Genomic DNA, 20,136 nt, shown 5'->3' with positions numbered 1-20,136 from the left:
AGACTCCCTTTATAACAAAAGTCACTTTTTATATTAATTACCTCTGAGGCTTAAGTTTCTAGCTGCTCTAAATAAGACCACTTTCATTTATCAGCCCTGGTGTTTTCTGCATTAAATTAAGATTCACTTTTACATATATGTTTTCTGTTGGGTATCTTCTATATACACACATCTGGGTAGAACACACGTGAAATGTGTACCTGTTGATTATTGATGTAATGTGATCAAACATTGAGACTGATCAGGATTGGTCTAAATGTTACTGAAGCGAAACAAACGTCAGTGTGGGAAGAAACTGTATCGAGAACAGACACAGACGCGCTCCGACTACATTTACCAGCCTCGTCTTTCAGTCAATGATCCAAAACAACATTAATGTGTCTAATATCCGGCCAAAAACACGCCACGGCTCGTGCAAACACACAACACACAAATATTTGCAGAAACGACTCTGCATACAGTGGCTATGAAATTCGCCGTATCCCAGATGTTCAAACACTCACAGTTGTTGGTATCCTTGGCCACAGTGATAATTCCCATTGGCTGGTGGGGAATATCTGCTCTAAGTACTTTGGTGTCGCCGCCTGTGTACTTGTTTGATCGCAGCACAGACCTGCGGGCCCAGTCTGACCAGTAGATGAAGTCTGCATAGATGGCGAGCCCGTAGAAGTTTCCAGGTCCTGATTTAATTATGACCTAAAAACGTAAAGAAAACACGGCTGTTAGATCGGAGATCGGTGACGTCACTTTGACGTCACCCCTGCCGCCCACTTGACTGCTTAACCCAGATGTTGGGGAGTAAATGACAGCGCCACTGGCAGAAAGGCAAGAATCCATCAGACGACACCCTCGGGGACTCTGCAGGCTCGTGGAGGGCCGAGGGGTGGGGAAGCAGCTCTGTAGTCTCAGCTCTTAGCAGGACAGGTTTGTAAGTGACATCACATTAGCCCTCTGCCATAGTGGGATTAACAGGACAGGTGTTGATTAAAGCAGCGCAGCGTGCGGAAGCAACAACTGGCCATCAGGTAAGTGAGAGACAGAGAGAAGAGGGGGAACCGCCAGATGGGGCGGGTAGAACATATTGACAGGAAATTAGATTTGGGAGTCGTTCGCTTTACGGCCAGAAACGCATTCGTTTTGTGCCGAAAATGAGAATATTTCATAGCTTCTTATCAGATTCTCTTCATTCAAATATATTCAAATATAACGCTTTAATTGTCACGTCAGCCAACTCCCAGCTGATTACTTTAACAGGCCTCAGATTTACGAACGCTGCTGAAGTAAAACGACACAAACTGCTTCCATGGACGTTCGCTCTCTCGGGGGTAAAAGGGCATCTTTGTCTTTTTCAGCTAAACATGCTGACATACCCCCTCATCGTGTACTCCGCTGCCCTTTGTGAAGCATTGCCTCCGTTAATGTCCCCACTCTCAAAATGGCACAGAGCACTGCAACTGATCTTGTTCTCGCCAACCGCTCTGCCAGCATGTGATGGCACTGCTGCCGTAAAACTAGTCGTACCCTCAAGGATACTCTGCTGCCATCAAAGTTTGCATGCATGTGAGTCACAATCAAACTGGCGCTTTGCAGAGTGTTTCACACTAGTTCTGGGACCTGTGCTGTTTTAATTCTGTGAATCCACACAGATTTGTTCTGCTGTTGATTTAAACACTGGTGCAAAAAAATCTATCTTTTGTTTTCCTTTAAAATCGTCGGCTTCATGTGTGCTGTCTTCATGCTTTCTCTTCCATAACAACAGTCTGGATAAGCGCTGAAGTCGACAGTCAGCTATCTTTGTTTAATTTACACTTTTTAATTGGAATGGAGTACCTGCTCCCCGAGCAGTATCACTGCAAAGCCTTCATTAGCAGGAGCACACTGCAGCAGGGGCATGTGGGGTCCCACAGGTGAAGACTTCCTCAGCCTGGTGACCTGGCTCATCAAACATATGGGTGACTAATTGAGATGGGCTAAAGTGCTGAGCAGCAGAGGTCATATTAAGGCGAACCTTAAACCCACAGCCTTACTGTAACGCTCTGCACACCTCGGACAGGCTGGTTCTCTCCAGCTTCTATTATATGCATCAAATTTTTATGGACACAACGTGAACTCTTTTCACAGACTTTTATTTACTCTGGCTAAGAACAACTTTATCGGCGCCATCGGAGACGAGTGACAAAGAAAGATAAAAGTTCGGCTGGAATCTGAGAGCTTCATTTCAGAACTTTCCGTCCATGAATCCTTCCTCACACAAACTTCCAGGTGGAATATTTGAAGCACAGCTGTGTCTGTGGTCACTCTTGGGATCGGACAAACACTACGGGGGTATTAGAGACGGCGATAATCGCAGCCAATAACATTGATTCTTTCACTCCCTTTAAGCACAGGGGCTCTAACCATCACCATGCACGGGCAGTTTTTGTTCCTCTGATGTTTACGCATTAAAATTACAAATGATTTCAAATATGGAGGTGATCGTGCTTTTTCTTACAAAAACAGTTTATTTGTGATATCACACATTATCAGTTCAACATCACTGAAGTGGCAAAAGACACCAACTGAACAGAGAACTGCTGTTGTCCTTTATATCTTTAAATGTCAGTATTTTGCTTGTAAAAATCAGGTTTTGGAGGCAGGCAGGTAGCGTGTTTCATAAATGTGACTGTATGTATGATCCACACATGAATAAGTGTTCTCACCATCAGCCTTCTGTTTCTGGATGCATGCAAAGCTGAGTGTGACCTGTGCTGTAATTTCAGATATGAAACCTCTCAGACTTTTAAAGAAGAAGATGGAGCACATGGTCACTGACCCAGGTAACAGCTGTGGATAGAGAAAATGTGAGGTGACCGACAGGAGTGGACGGTCCTCAGGGTGAAATGAACGAAAGGATTAACTCAACTATAGTTTTCATTCGTCTGTGTGCTGCTTTCACTGCGTCAGTATCCAGAGTTCCTGTTGATTTGCAGTATAAACAGACGAATAATTAGACACTACGAAAAGCTCGATTTGTGCACAAGGATGGATTTTGGCTGCTTTGCCAGTGTAAGTAAGTAAGTAAGTAAAATTTTACTTATATAGCACATTTCTAGATAGAAATCACAAAGTGCTTTACAAGATATAACAGATTATAAAAATAAAAAAAAAAACAAACAAGATACAAACAAAGTTAGCAAAAAGCAATTTTAAAAAGATGTGTTTTTAGCTGTTTTTTAAAAGTAATCAATGAATCAGCGGATCGTAAGTTCTGAGGAAGGGAATTCCACAGTCTGGCGGCCACAGTAGCAAAAGCTCTATCACCCCTAGTTTTCAGTCTCGTATACTGAGTGACAAGTAGGCCCTGACTACTCGACCTCAGAGACCTACTAGGGGCACAGGGCTGTAAAAGTTCAATAATATGGTAATAATAATATTCTTCTTCTGGTTGGCACCAAACGACTGCTATCCAGAATTAACAATTTCTCTCTCACCATCAATAACTCGCTGGTCCCTATCTCTCCCTCTGTGAAAAGCTTGGGTGTCATTCTCGATAGCACATTATCCTTTAACTCGCATATCAATAATATTACACGTGCAGCATATTTCCAACTCCGTAACATTAATCGCCTCCGCCCCTTCCTCACACCTCACGCCACTGCCATTCTCATCCATAATCTTGTTATCTCTAGAATTGACTACTGCAACTCATTATTATTTGGCCTCACACAAAAATCTATCAACAAGCTCCAACGTGTCCAGAACTCTGCTGCCCGTATTATTACTAGGACTTCTTCTACCCACCACATCTCCCCAATCCTGAAGCAACTTCACTGGCTCCCGGTCAAATTTCGCATCCATTTTAAAATAATTCTGTATACATTCAAGGCTATTCATTCTCTCTCTCCACCGTACCTCTCTGACTTATTACAGATGAAGCTCCCATCCCGCTGCCTCAGATCTTCATCTTCTCTTTCTCTCTCTGTTCCCTCTGCTCGTCTGATCACAATGGGAGGGAGGGCCTTTAGTTGCTCTGCCCCTCGACTTTGGAATTCCCTACCCCCGGACCTCAGAAATATTAGCTCATTCTCTCTTTTTAAGTCCACCCTTAAAACTCATCTGTTTAAAATTGCCTATTCTTAAATTTCTGTATGTTTTAACTTTTATCTTCTATTTTTATCATTGTGTATATTTCCAGTTTTTATCTGTTGTACAGTTAGGGCTGCCACGATTAGTCGACTAGTCACGATTATGTCGACTATTAAAATCGTCGACAACTAATTTAATAGTCGACGCATCGTTTGAAGCTTTATAAGATCACAAAGGACGCAGGAATAAGTAGTAGGATTTAAGAGTGTAATAACGGACTGAAACAGAAGATGGCAGCACTGCATGTACAAGGATGCCAGCTGCCGTTAAACCCTGAAGAAGAAGCAGCTGTGTCCCAGAATTCATAGCGCAGCTGTCAACAATGGCGGCAGCTAGTTAGTTTTAACTTTACTCTTATTATTCTTTCTGGGTCACAAAATAAACGTTTAACATATTTTCAGGCTGGAATGTAGCTGTGTAAACCTCAAATATCTGCTGAGTTTATCAAGACACCACATATTTTCAAAAGCGCTCCGACGTTTTCGGAGACGTCTGTTACCCACTAGCTCGTTAGCTAGGCGGGGGCAAGGCTAACTAGAGCCGTGAGAACACCGGACTCCCGGCAAATCGTTTTCAAACCCACCGCCGTCTTTCGCTAGTCAGGTTAAACATATATATAAGTCACTTAGATAACTTAAAAATGTTATTGTTTGGCTTTCTTTAGTATTTTATTTGTTCCTGAGTAAATCGGTTTGGCTGAGATTAAAGTTATAGTTTTTGCACAGCTAAAACTGTCAAGCAGACAGCTGATTGTCAGAAGCTGGAGAATATACTCCGGTGTCCTGTTATATTTTAGAAAGCAAGGAGTTTATTAAACTTCACCGAAACAATCTGCAAATTTCATTAAAAATTAATAAACTACCATCTTGTCTTTATTTTTAGTTAGCACAAACACTTCAAGCTGTAAGCTAATGATAGTTATATAAGAGCAGATGCTGCTGGTGCAATAAGCTGTAGCTGTACGTCCAATGGATGATGATCTGATTAGTCGACTAATCGCAAAAATAATCGGTGACTAGTCGACTATCAAAATAATCGTTTGTGGCAGCCCTATGTACAGTGCCCTTGGGTGCTTTGAAAGGCGCTATTTAAATAAAATATTATTATTATTATTATTATTATTATTATTACTGGGTCTATGTCTATCTGGGGCACATAAGAGGACTTCGGTTTTATTTTCATTTAGTTGGAGGAAGTTTTCAGCCATCCAGCCTTTAATGGTTTCCAAGCACACATTTAAAAGCCGCAGCTTAGAAGCCTCCTCCGGTTTAAAAGACATATAGAGTTGGATATCGTCCGCATAACAATGGTAACAAATATCCTCAAAAGGGCTCAGAATGTGCTGGAGAGGGAGTAAATAAACTAGAAACAGTAATGGCCCTAGCACAGAGCCTTGTGGCACACCAAAAGACAGAGACGCAGAAGATGATCTATACTTAGAAACTGCCACAGAGGAAAATCGGTCAGAGAGATACGAGGAGAACCATTTCAATGCAGTCCCAGAGACACCGACCCAGTATTTCAACCTGTTAAGTAAAATATAGTGGTCAACAGTATCAAAGGCCGACGTAAGATCCAACATTAAGAGAACAGAACATTTACCTGCATCGCTTTGTAACAAAATGTCATTAGAAACTCTAAGAAGGGCTGTTTCAGTGGAATGAACTTTACCAAAGCCAGATTGAAATTTGTCGAAAATACTATATTTATCTAAAACTGCTGTAAGCTGCTTAGCCACGATCTTCTCTAGAATCTTAGCAATTAACGGAATTTTTGAGATCAGTGGCTCTGTCGTGCATAATAGCAGCTTGAAAATGTGCAAATTCAATGCTGTTAGAGGAACAAATGGAATGAAAGCAGCGGCCTTAATATTGCCATAAAGACACTCATTAAAGTGAAGACCTGTTGTCGAGTCTACCTGACTAATGTGGATGACAGAGCTGGCGGTCGCTCATTAATGTGGATGAAAAAACATCCACCTGTTTGTGTACAAAGGTGAGAAAGTCATCTCTTCCCTGCATATGTGAAAACATGCACGCCTGGGCCGACAGTATCAAGCCCCAGAGGTCTTCATTAGTTTTAAGTAGACTTTTTTTTGGCTGCGTGACAAAAAAATCTAAAATTAAAATAATAAATAAGACAAAATACAGAAAAAGAATAAAAAAGCACAATATATATTAGATATATATTAGAACAAAAGGCATCAGGCCCTGCTGTTACATGCTGCGTGACAGTCGGGGAGGCGTGCGCTCATTCATGGCACTGAATGGCAGCGTGCAGCTGGACTGCACTGTACCAACCTGCAGTAGTGCAGCGGTGTCAGTGACTCTCTTTTATAAAGCACTGTGTGAGTTACAGGGATTTGAAATGATGCCAGAATGAAATTTGATTAAAACAGTTGCTCATTTTTTGGACAACGATAAAAATATTATAATGAAAAATGAAATTAAGGGAGAGGCTCCATAAACAAGCACACGGTGCTCCACACAATGACACAGAGGCACTACTCACTGTAAATGTAGAGTACAGTGAAAAAACTCATTTCTTTATGTTTTACACAGAAGTTTTTGTCCTTTTTAAAGTAATCGTGACAAAAAGCTTCATGAACGTCTTTCAGACTTTGCCTCTGGCTGCTGCTTCACTCGCTCTTCGCTCCTCGGACCGTTTTCCGCTAGCGGTAAGCGGAAAGGAGGTGGGCTTGCTGTTTTAGTTAACAACCGGTGGTGTAACCCTGCCAACATAACAATCAAAGAAAGGATTTGTTGCCCGGACACTGAACTGCGTGCTGTTGGACTCAGGCCGTATTATTTACCCAGGGAATTCTCTCACGTCATCTTGGTGGCTGTTTATGTTCCCCCCTCTGCTAACCCCACAGCTGCATGTGACACTATCCACTCTGCCATAGCTCGGCTACAGACTCAGCACCCGAGTGCCTTTATTGTGATCTCGGGTGACTTCAACCATGTATCACTGGACAATACACTACCAACATTCAAACAATATGTGGACTGTCCCACCAGGGGAGAGAAAACTTTAGACTTACTGTATGCTAACGTCAAGGATGCATACAGCTCCTCCTCCCTCCCCCCACTTGGTAGGTCAGATCATAACCTGATTCACCTCACCCCCTGCTATGTGCCAATTGTGAGGAGGGAACCTGTGACCACCAGGACTGTCAGGAGGTGGTCAGAGGAGGCCTTAGCAGAACTACAGGGCTGTTTCGAGGTGACCGACTGGGAAACACTCTGTGAGCCTCACGCCGAGGACATCAATGGGCTTACTGAGTGTATCACAGACTACATAACTTTCTGCACCGACTCCATTGTTCCAGCTCAGACTGTTCATTGTTACCCAAATAACAAGCCGTGGGTGACTAAGGACATCAAAGCCCTCCTCAACAACAAGAAGAGGGCTTTCAGAGGGGGCAACAAAGAGGAGGTGAGGAAGGTCCAGGTGTTACTAAAGGACAAGATCAGAGAGGCTAAGGACAATTACAGGAGGAAGCTGGAGTGGAAACTCCAGCAGAACAGCATGAGAGAGGTGTGGAGGGGCATGAAGACCATCACTGGATTCAGGCCAACCAACAGCAGGGGAGCTGAGGGAGGTGAGAATAGAGCCGACGAGTTGAATCTGTTTTTCAATAGATTCGACACCACAGTGTCTGCTCCCACCCCCACAACCTCACCTGCAGTCAGCCTGGAATCCAGAGCCACACCACTGTGCCAGCCTCTCTCTTCACATGTTGCCTCCTGTGAGATTCCTGACACCCCTCCCCCACCCATCACCTTCACTCAATACCAGGTTGAGATGCAAATGAGGAGACTTCACTCAGGCAAGTCTGCTGGACCAGACGGAGTGAGTCCCCTTGTCCTCAAGGCCTGTGCCCCCCAGCTGTGTGGAGTCTTTCATAAACTGTTTATGCTGAGTCTGAGTCTGCAGAGGGTCCCGGTGATGTGGAAGACATCATGCCTCGTCCCTGTACCAAAGACGCCTCGTCCCAGTGGCCCCCAGGATTACAGGCCCGTGGCACTGACCTCCCACATCATGAAGACCCTGGAAAGGCTCATCCTGGACCAGCTGCGACCCATAGTAAGACCACATCTGGATCCCCTTCAGTTCGCTTATCAGCCTCGTCTCGGAACAGAGGACGCCATCATCTACCTGCTCAATCGTGTCTACACCCATCTGGACCAGCCGGCGAGCACTGTGAGGGTCATGTTTTTTGACTTTTCCAGTGCTTTCAACACCATCAGGCCGACCCTCCTGGGTGATAAGTTAGCAGCGATGCAGGTGGATGCTTCTCTGGTGTCCTGGATTGTTGATTACCTGACAGGAAGACCACAATATGTACGTCTCCCACAGTGTGTGTCTGACAAGGTGATCAGCAACACAGGGGCACCACAGGGGACTGTCCTCTCCCCCTTCCTCTTCACCCTCTACACCACAGACTTCAGCCACTGCACAGAGACCTCCATCTTCAGAAGTTTTCTGATGACTCTGCGGTGGTTGGATGCATCAGCAGGGATGATGAGACAGAGTACCGGGCTGTGGTCGACTCCTTTGTCACGTGGTGTGAGCAGAATCATCTGCAGCTCAACGTGGCAAAGACCAAGGAACTGATCGTGGACTTCAGGAAGACCAGGAAACACTTGACCCCTGTTTCAATCCAGGGGGTCAGTGTTGACATTGTGGAGGACTATAAATACCTTGGAGTTCACATTGACAATAAACTGGACTGGGCTAAAAACACCACAGCACTTTACAGGAAGGGCCAGAGTCGTCTCTATTTTTTGAGGCGACTGAGGTCCTTCAACATCTGCCAGAAAATGCTGAGGATTTTCTATGAGTCTGTGGTGGCCAGTGCGATCCTCTATGCTGTTGCATGCTGGGGGAGCAGGCTGAGGGTCGCAGATGCCAACAGACTTAATAAACTGATCCGTAAGGCCAGCAATGTTGTGGGGATGGAGCTGGACTCCCTCAAGGTGGTGTCGGAGAGGCGGATGCTGTCCAAGATAAAGACAATGTTGGATAACACCTCCCACCCACTCCATGACATGCTGGTCAGTCACAGGAGCACGTTCAGTGAGAGACTGAGATTACCCATGATGCACCACTGAACGACACAGGAAATCATTCCTGCCTGTGGCTCCCTGTACAACGCATCCACTTAACACACTGTTTGCTGCTACAACTACACATGTTTCTTTTCCAACTATTTATTTATGAGTGACTTATGTATGTATGTATGTATATATATGTATATATTGTACTATTCTTAGTTAGTGTATTGTCTGTCTTGTCTTAATGTTGGTTTAAAATGGAGCACTGTAACAAAAAATAATTTCCCCCAGGGATCAATAAAGTATTCTGATTCTGATTCTGATTCTGATTTCAGAGGAAAGCTTTTCTTTTTCGTGTTAAGCCTTAAAACGGCCCCTTGAACCTTTCAAGTGTAAAAACAGCATAAAAGCAGTCAACTAAATGAATGAACCAGTGTCATGTCCACACAGTTTCTCAAAAAAACAACTATGTATTACACATTACGCCTTCATCTTCTAAAAAGTAATGCAGCATTTACATAATTACTTGTTGTACCCAATTATCAGTTAATTCTGTAAACCTGTGGCTACAGTCCCGTACACTCTATCATAATGAAGACGCATCTTTCTTTGCGGTTTTATGTATGATCGCAAAACTGACAGCAAGATCAGCCCAAAGACTCGCCACAGTGCTTCTACTTGAGAAACACGGCGTCCACGGTAAGTCTGACCACTCATCAGGCTCTGGCTGCTGGGCTCGGTTCAGCAGGCACTCACTACAATCTCAGTTCCTCACCAGCTCTGTGTCATTATTATTATTATTATTATTATTATTATTATTAGCATGCTGTCTGTGCAGACGCTTCTGTCCTGGATGCAGTTTGCATCACGCTCTTCTACTTTGGTGCAAAGCCAACAATTAGAGCCTATTTGATGTTTTTTTTACCTATCTACACTGATCAGAAATGATCATCTTTGAAATTTGGCTGAGTTATGCCAAATGACACAAGAGTCTGTGGCAGATTATACAGAGACAAACAGAACGAGGGGTGGGTGATGGATGGCACAGTGCTGTATGTAAATGACACGTCTCATGAGAAACAAAGGTTTTGCGTGCTTTACACAGCTACTGAACCTTTACTTACTCTTTGAACCTGATCTCAGCCCTGACTAGGGATGGGTATCGTTTAGGTTTTATCCGATACCGGTGCCAAACCGGTACTTTTGAAACGGTGCCGGTGCTTAACCCTTTAAGACCTACCATAGAACCAAGTCCACCAGAGCTTATATTATATTTTTACATGTTGTGGAGCCATTTTTGGGAGCATTTCAAGTTGCTATACATCAATACAACCATCATAGCCCAGATTTTAATCATATGTATTCATTAAGTGCATAGTAATTACATAAATTGCAAAAAAGTGCAATAAACTACAAAAAAATTGAAAATCGTTTTTGCTTTTTTAACATATATTTCTAGTTAGAGAAATTTAAGAGGCTTATCCCTCAAAACTGTAAATACAAAAAAGTTGCACAAAATAGTTTCCCACCACAGGAAATTTATTTTGAGTGTCTTCATAGTTTTATTTTTGAAATACACCAATTTTTATACACTGCAGGAAAAACGAAAATAAATATTATACTGCAAATTTGCAAAAAAGCAGCATGTGCATCAAAATAAACTATTTCCAGCAGTGCAATATGAGTCCTCAGCATCCCAGAAACAACACAGAAAGTCATAAAGTCAAACATAACTTTTAAAAAGACGAGTATAGGCCCTGAGGCCCTGATAGTAAAAAAGACTACATTTCCGCGAAATGACGTCACTTCCGGTTTCGGGCAGGTAATGGCGGAAATGCAAAAGTTCGCGCTGACGTCTATTCCAACGTAGGAAGTGTTATGAACAGCTGATCGGATCGGTAAAGCGTGTTTCTGGAATATTATGTTTTTGTTCCTGCAAGCGCTTTTTATGCAGTTTTTGCAAAGCTTTATGTGGAAGGAAACCGTGACCGAGGACAAGCTGATGGCATAAGATGTAAGTACAACTCCTCCGGTTTCATATGCAAAACAAAATATTTGGGCTAGCTTACGTGGTTGCAGTGCTACTGGGATTTAAAAATAGTTACGCAAAACAGAGCGTGCCCGCTCCGATCGGCTGTAAAGGGTTAAAGAGTGCTCAAACCGGTTCTTAAAGAATGGAGAACACAAACTTTGTCCAAAAACCTCTCATGTTTAACTGTTTTCCACTTTTTCTTTGGTCATTTTAGCCTTTTTGGCCAGGGTGAAGGGAGTATCTGCCATCAAACAAGAAGACAGCCGCATGTAGCTATGATGATGTTTGCTAGTTCACCTTACATGCATTAATGTAATAACGTGGTTAGTGTACTCAACGTAAATTACACACGAACAACATTAAGCTACTCACGCAGAGAAGAACGGCTGCTGCTGCATCATCATCCTCATCATTTCTGCTACACTGGCAGGGCTAGGGGCCAGGACTCTCCTCTTCGGGTTTTTGGGGGATGTTGCTAACTCCGGGTCCGATAACAGGCACCACACCCGCAGTAGATGTGCTCGGTGTGAGGTCTCGCAGCAAGAAATCAAATACGGCGCATTTCTCGGCTTTTAAAAAACTCTATGCGTCGCCAGGTGTTTCATCAGATTCGAGGTGTTACCTCCTTTGACAGTATCACAGTATCAGCTTAAAGCACGTGTTGCTGCTGAGTTTGCATCTTTTGCTGTGAAGTACAGCCAGACTTTGACCGCTTCACCTTGGGCATTTTTAATCTGTAGCTCTGCTCTAAAAGAACCTACGTACCTGGCCCCGCCTACTATCCTCGGAAACGTAAAATGATTGGCTAGAATCCAAAGTGTATCACAGCTCAGGAAAAAAAAAGCACCGAAATGTGCGCTGCTTTTCAGTCTGGTTACTACCGTTTATGACAGATCGGATACCGGTGCCCATCCCTAGCCCTGACCATTTGAGTTTGTTGCTCAGTGGGATCGTACTCACGTATCTGCTGGATCCATCATAGTCGCATCGTTCAATCTTGCCAAGGGTGCCATCTGAGAAGTAGAGCTTCTCTGCTTTGTGGTCAATGGTCAGTCCATTGGGCGTTAAGATGTCAGAGCTGATGACGATCCTTATGTTTTTGCCAGTTAAGGTGGATCTCATGATGCTTGGCCTCTGCTCATTCCAGTTGGTCCAAAACATCAGGCTGAAAGATATGAAACACAAAACCAAACGAAGCTTTTTAACATCAGCAAGCAAACCTCAGTGTTCTCTTCCACAATTAAAAACAGTGGAGTAATTTCATCAGGGACTTCCTCCCTCTCCAAAAGATCCACTACCTCTCACACTCATTTAAAAATTCACACCACCTCAGCAAGAACGCAAAACAAATGTGTCACCTGAAGCTTCAGACGGGCTTAGAAATAACAGCTTTTTATAGAAGGTGGTGTAGAAGACTGTGCTGCAGAGGATCTGATGCCGTGCACAGACACGTGTACAGGACAAACCCTCTTTAGTAAATAGCTGGAGGTTTATGCAGTCGTGTCAGTCAATGATCAGCATCACTCCACAGCTGCCAAATCCTCATCAGCTTCTCCTTTTTGCCCTGAAGAGCGCAGCTCTGTTTCAATTAGATAAACTGGATTAGCATCAGAAATTCTAAGATAAAGGTCATTTATTCATGCTCTGTGATAATTAACAGTTATTTACAGGGAAGTAAATCAAAATAAATTACATATTGGTCTTTATAGGATTAGCTGTATGAGCCATGCAGCAAAGTCACAACCAGATAAAATGCTTTCAAATAGGAGAACGTGGTTTGCAAAGTCTGGCTTCTCTCTTCTCGCTGTAATGAAGTCATGGAAGTCCTCTCCAGTGCGATAATAAAGATTCAGGTCAGAAGTCACAACCAGGGGCTACTAATTAATCATCAGTGTTTGAATTCTAATTATCAGACAGTGATTCTAGAGTGGGATGGATACGGTGCCAAACTGCCAACCAAGGATAGTCTGAGGTCAAGAAATTAATTTAGTTAGTATAAAGGAGAGAGAGCTGTGCTCACTCTGTGCAGCTGTGCAGCTTTTATATGCATGAAATACAGGTTTTAAACACAACTTACAACAGAGGAGGAATAATCACACGTTACTTTTTGGAAACAGAAGATGCACCTGAATCTTTTCAAAAGCTAAGAGTTAAATAGATGAGATTTCAGTGCTGCTGCACTATGCACAAAACAACTGAAGGCTAACCCTGCTCGACGGAACGATCCGGAAGATCTGCTGCTGCAGAAACACCAGCATTCAGAGAGTTTCACCATCAGGAGGGAAAACAAGAGGAGCACCGACAACTACAGCAGCGTCAAGTAGTACTACAGTAGTACCACAGCAGTACCACAGTAGTACTACAGCAGTACCACAGCAGTACCACAGCAGTACTACAGTAGTACTACAGCAGTACCACAGCAGTACCACAGTAGTACTACAGTAGTACCACAGCAGTACCACAGTAGTACCACAGCAGTACCACAGCAGTACCACAGCAGTACCACAGTAGTACTACAGTAGTACCACAGCAGCGTCAAGTAGTACTACAGTAGTACCACAGCAGTACCACAGCAGTACCACAGCAGTACTACAGCAGTACCACAGTAGTACTACAGTAGTACCACAGCAGCGTCAAGTAGTACTACAGTAGTACCACAGCAGTACCACAGCAGTACTACAGCAGTACCACAGCAGTACTACAGCAGTACCACAGTAGTACTACAGTAGTACCACAGCAGCGTCAAGTAGTACCACAGCAGTACCACAGCAGTACTACAGTAGTACCACAGTAGTACCACAGCAGTACCACAGCAGTACCACAGTAGTACCACAGCAGTACCACAGCAGTACCACAGCAGTACTACAGCAGTACCACAGCAGTACCACAGTAGTACTACAGTAGTACCACAGTAGTACTACAGCAGTACCACAGTAGTACCACAGTAGTACCACAGCAGTACCACAGCAGTACCACAGCAGTACTACAGCAGTACCACAGTAGTACCACAGCAGCGTCAAGTAGTACTACAGCAGTACCACAGCAGTACCACAGCAGTACCACAGCAGTACTACAGCAGTACCACAGTAGTACTACAGTAGTACCACAGCAGCGTCAAGTAGTACCACAGCAGTACCACAGCAGTACCACAGCAGTACTACAGCAGTACCACAGTAGTACTACAGTAGTACCACAGTAGTACTACAGTAGTACCACAGTAGTACCACAGCAGTACCACAGCAGTACCACAGCAGTACCACAGCAGTACTACAGCAGTACCACAGCAGTACCACAGCAGTACTACAGTAGTACCACAGTAGTACTACAGCAGTACCACAGCAGTACCACAGTAGTACCACAGCAGTACCACAGTAGTACCACAGTAGTACTACAGCAGTACCACAGTAGTACCACAGTAGTACCACAGTAGTACCACAGTAGTACCACAGTAGTACTACAGCAGTACCACAGTAGTACTACAGCAGTACTACAGCAGTACCACAGCAGTACCACAGTAGTACCACAGCAGAGCAGAGGCAGCACATCAGTGTTGTAGTGCAAAGATCCAGGAAGCGACCGTTTGTGTGACCGCAGGTCTTCATGGCGAGCAGCAGCAGGCGCACACTGTGGATTTCAGACTCTGTTTTCGGCACATCTTGGCACCATGTCAAGAGTCACCTCCATGCATAGATTTATAGACAAGAACGGGGGTCATAAAATGTGTCCTACAACTAATAGGATGGCAGTATATGGATTTTAAAACAGCAGTAATATGATCTAGTTAAAACTGGCAACAGCCTTCTGAATCAAGTGTAATTTATTTACAGACTTTCTGGAGAAACCTGAGCGCGATGCATTATAGTTGTCAGCTGTACTTCTAATGAAAATGTGTAACAGGCAGCGCTGGCATGATGGAGCAATGCATGACTGTACTAACTCACTAACCACATAACAGTTACGATTCTGTCATGACTTGCATTACAAAGGCTCTTCAATTATGATGATCGATGGATTGAAGAAAATCATCAATAATTCTTTTCCTTGAACAGTAATCAGCTGACTTCAGCTCGTGGACGTGGAAAAAGGTTCAGGTGTACTGTGATGTGGAAAAGTATCCCCCCTTCCTGATGTCTTCGTTTCCTTTGTTTGTTTTTCGTATTTGTCACACTCACACACTTGTTTCAGATCATCAACACATTATGTCGTAATCTGCTGAGAAACAAGTCGCTGGTATCTATCAGTCTGGACAAGGTTACAGAGGCTTTGTGTCTCCACTGAGCCACAGTGAGAGTCTTTATCCACACATGGAGAGAACCTGGAACAGTGCTGAAGCTTCCCGGGAGCAGCCGGCCTACCAAAATGACTCCAAGAGTCCATCAACGACTCATCCAGGAGGTCACAGAAGAACCCAGAACAGAGACCTGCAGGCCTCAGAGTTCAGGGTTCAATGATAACAAAGAGCAGAAATTACATCTAGCTGCCAAGAGCGAAACAACCAGTTATAATGTTTATTGGGTCATTACTTTTTCACATAGGCAGGTTTAATCAGCTTTTTTAAATTAATCAATGAAATTATTTATCAATAGAAAATCATATTTTTTAAACCATTATGTAAAAACTCCATTTTGTATTTACTGTTATTTTTGTCTAATATTACAATTTGTTCGCTGATCTAAAACACTGCAGCAAACAGGAAGCCAACAGGAAGCCAACAGGAAGCAAACAGGAGGCAAACAGGAGGCCAAGAGGAGGCCAACAGGAAACGAAAAGGAAGTAAACAGGAAGCCAACAGGAAGCAAACAGGAAGCCAACAGGAAACGAAAAGGAAGTAAACAAGAAGCCAACAGGAAGCAAACAGGAAGCCAACAGGAAACGAAAAGTAAGCAAACAGGAAGCCAACAGGAGGCAAACAGGAAGCCAACAGGAGGCAAACAGGAAGCCAACAGGAGGCAAACAGGAAGCAAACAGGAAGCCAACAGGAAGCAAACGTGAAGCCAACAGGAAACGAAAAGGAAGTAAACAGGAAGCCAACAGGAAGCCAACAGGAAGCAAACAGGAGGCAAACAGGAAGCCAAGAGGAGGCCAACAGGAAGCAAACAGGAAGCGAAAAGGAAGCAAACAGGAAGTCAACAGGAAGCAAACAGGAAGCCAACAGGAAGGGGCATGTACTTCTGAGCAGTGAGTTTATTGCACAAAAGGGCAAAACTCTGCAGAAACAGCTGCCCACTGCTCCTAATTCAACATCAGGCCTTTACAACCACCTGTAAAGATGAGTGATGTTGAAACAGAGCGCAGGCCGAGCACAGCCAGTGCTCACTGCCTGAGTCACAGCTCACAGTATTACACATAACACGTAACATAAGTAAGAGGTTATGTGTAACGCATAACTAGATGGTTGAGGTGCTGCACTGCAATAATTAAACTAGAACCGCTCACCCCCATTAAATACTCATGACTGGTTTATGTTGTTATATACGCTCTTGAACCATGAAATAGAACTGGGAGCGTGATAATGTGACTGGAATGCAGCGCGTGGCATGACAAGAGCAAAACTGTCCTTGAGAACAATCACCTTTGTGGTGATCAAACTTGGAGCACCTCAAATACCAAGCAGATAATATTCTGAGCTAAAGTCCCACATGTAAGTAACAGATGCATGAGCCAATGGTGAAAAGTGCATTATGGGAATGACGACTGACCTTTGACACTCATCCAGGGCCAGGACGTGTGGGTGGTCCTCCTCTGAAAGCGTCACCACAGCTTGCCTACTGATGGCGCCGGCTTGACTCTGGTCCACAGTTTGTCTGGTGATGGTGGATGTAGTGGAGCTGGTCCAGTACAGAGTGTCCCAACCTTTGTGGTAAGCCAGACCTTCCACTGAACCCACATCTGAAACAAGAGAAACATCAGACCACGGAGCAACAAAGTGACCTGAATGAGAGTCGGCGTTACGAGTCTGCCTTTTTATTCTAGCGAATAACTGAGTCACATGGGAAAAATAATCGTAGTAGAGCAAGAGCGCCCATCTAAAACATCACATAGAGTAAAACGAAAGAAATAATCACTTTGGAGCTGGCATTCATTACGTTTATTGTTCATTTATTTATCTGTAAATGCAGATTCCAGCTATATGCCGCTGTCATCTCGGGCTCCAAACCTCAGAGTTGTCTGTTGTGTATAAATGTGTGAAAGTACTGACTTTGCTTGTAACAGATGGCAGGCTCCAATTGTGTTAGAATTGGGATCGTGTTTCTTTTCTGATTGACAGGGAAATAACTTCATGCCTCACTACACTGGACAGACAGCTATTTGTTGATGCTAAAGTCACTCAGGAACCGAATGTGTTTTCATGGCAAACCAATTTCCAAAACACAGAATATGAAAAGACCTTTGCAGTCTCTCTTGTTATTGCATGAATATGACTGACAGAGATGGAACCTTTTTGAACATGGACGTTATTTGGAGTTGTGGTTGCTCGTTTTCCTTTTGTTTGCTTTGTTCATTTGTCTCTTTTAATTCTATTTTTTTTTTTTATACTTTTTCAACATGTTCAAAATAAAGATTCAATCAATCAAAAAAAAAAACCTCCAGAGAGACGTGATTTTCAGCAGAGAATCTGGTCATATTCATGTTTGATTACTCACTGCAGTTTTCTTTTTCTACCCTTCGATTTATCGACTGAATATGACTTTCAGCGTTTCTCAATATCACTATTGTGGAGAAGTAAGGTCACAATAACTGCATTGTTGATCTAAGTTATGAAAGTGATGAGAAAGATTTTAAAAACAAACAACAGCAAAAGCACCAGCAGAAAATATCCACCCATGTGTCCATGAGCCCACTTCTCGTCAGTATATCCTGGATCCTCAACACTTGACACAGACCATATTATGGTGTGCAACATCCAAGGCACTAATGCTAGAGTGGTCAGTTTCCCTGGTAAGTCCCATACACATACCAAACACCAGCTATTGTTCTAAAGATCCAACCGTCAGGACTCAGGCTTCAGATCAGGCAAAGGTGCCCCGGAGACTGTCCAACACATAGCAGCAGGAAGTAAGGCTAGCTGGGACCGCGTACACATAGAGGCTGGGATAGTGCACACCAGCGGTCCCCAACCCCCCGGGCCACGGCCTGGTACCGGTCCATGACTCGTCTGGTACCGGGCTGTGAGAGTCGAGGCTCAGGTGTGAAGTTTATGGTTTTCAGGGTTTTTATCGTTAACTCGGTTTCCTGTGATGTAGTTGTTCGTCTTATTTTGAAAGAAATATTTCTGCGTTACCATAGCGACCCGAGAGGAGGATGTTAGTCTCAATGTTGTTGGTGCATTTCTGGAGGACGCTGCTAATAAAGTTACACAACTACTCAGTGAATTCACGTTTATTATTATATTTACAAAATCCCACAGTTTGTGTCTCGGTCCTATCATTTTATTTTGTTGTATTTATCCGCCACACCTTAAAGGCCGGTCCGTGAAACTATTGTCTGACATTAAACCGGTCCGTGGCACATAAGGGGGGGGGAGCGCTGCTGTACAGAAACATCTGTGCCACATATGGACTATGTGTCTCTGATGTTCCCAAGTCCCGATAGGAGACGCCACCAAAGGTGGTCGAGAACAACAGTCCAAAGTCCCGGGGGGGCTTCAAGTTTCAGACAGATAAGCAGCTCATTGTCAGCCAACCAGGCATAGTGGCAGCTGACAAGGAGCAGAAGACTGTAGTTAATATAGACGTGCAAATCCCAGCAACATCAGAGAGAAAATAAAGGAGTACCAGGGGCTGAAGGAACAGCTGGAGCAGATGTGCAAAGTCCAACGTGGGACCAATGGTGACAGGAGCATTAGGAGCGACCGAGTTGGGAGTTCGTCTTGTAATCGGAAGGTTGCCAGTTCGAGCCCCGGCTCGGACAGTCTCGGTCGTTGTGTCCTTGGGCAAGACACTTCACCTGCCGCCTACTGGTGTTGGCCAGAGGGGCCGATGGTGCGATATGGCAGCCTCGCCTCTGTCAGTCTGCCCCAGGGCAGCTGTGGCTACAACTGTAGCTGCCTCCACCAGTGTGTGAGAGTGAATAAATAGTGGTATATAAATGCAATCCATTATCATTATTCTAACCCAAACAGTGGAAGTGCAGGTACGAGACCTCTGATGGGCTCCATCAAGAACAGCTAAGATACAAACATTAATTAAGTGAACATTAAAGTAATTCAGTTGTCAAACGATTGTCTCGTGATTTTTCCTGTCACGCTTTTGTCTGTCAGAGCCAATTCTAACTGTCTGAATGGCAAACATGTGGCCAGTATGAGTTAATCTGGCTGCACCCCAGTATATAAAAACCCATAAACCAAACTCCAGAATACTTAAGACTCTACCTGAGTCAGCCGACCACTAATTAATAGCTTGCAATAAAAGCCGTCTGGCAGCTTGGAGTTTCTCTCAAATTGTTGGCCAGGCGAGGGACTAATTAATGGGGGACACAGAGTTTAATTAGGGAAATATAGATGATTAACATCTTCACCTTTCCTCAATGACAGGATTCGGGCAGAAACTTTTAGAATAAAAGAGAAGATACTGCAGAAGTAGATCCACCGCTGCCTAAACGTGGTCCATGAAAAGAAGTATGGAGCAGGTGGATGTGCTGCTTTTAATCAACACACAAACAAACTCATTAGGAACCAGCAGGGCCACAGGATGGTATTTCTCTGTGCACTGTGGCTGCATCAAAAGAGCTTGTTTCCAGTGGTATTGTCGTGCATTATTATTATCATCACCACTTTCATTATGCATTTCACAAGTCTGAAGGTGTGAAGGACACTTACAAATCCTGACAGATGGTTCTTGGTAACGCTTGTTCATTTCTAGAAGATAAATAAATAAGCAGAAAGCTCCCTCAGCAGGAGCGCTAAAGATGGGTCGGGGG

At 43.9% G+C, this 20,136-nt stretch overlaps 1 protein-coding gene across 3 annotated transcripts in view; it reads right to left on the bottom strand.

The window, feature by feature from the left end:
* The window catches only part of lrp1bb (low density lipoprotein receptor-related protein 1Bb), a 296,012-nt gene that overhangs the window by 67,022 nt on the left and 208,854 nt on the right, over positions 1–20,136 (bottom strand). For all 3 annotated transcript variants that reach the window (XM_085384593.1, XM_085384594.1, XM_085384595.1), the window contains 3 exons: positions 16,917–17,106; positions 12,178–12,382; positions 504–696 (listed from right to left, as the gene is read on the bottom strand). In XM_085384593.1, the coding sequence (XP_085240719.1) occupies positions 504–696; positions 12,178–12,382; positions 16,917–17,106 (588 nt within the window). The remainder of the gene's footprint in view (positions 1–503; positions 697–12,177; positions 12,383–16,916; positions 17,107–20,136) is intronic.

This window comes from Rhamphochromis longiceps, linkage group LG16 (genome assembly GCF_057381845.1).
Source record: "Rhamphochromis longiceps isolate RC_006_pf linkage group LG16, R_longiceps_female_GT1.1, whole genome shotgun sequence".
Lineage (NCBI taxonomy): Eukaryota > Metazoa > Chordata > Actinopteri > Cichliformes > Cichlidae > Rhamphochromis > Rhamphochromis longiceps.
Note: the sequence above shows the minus strand (reverse complement) of the source record. Positions and strands in the feature narration are given on the sequence as shown.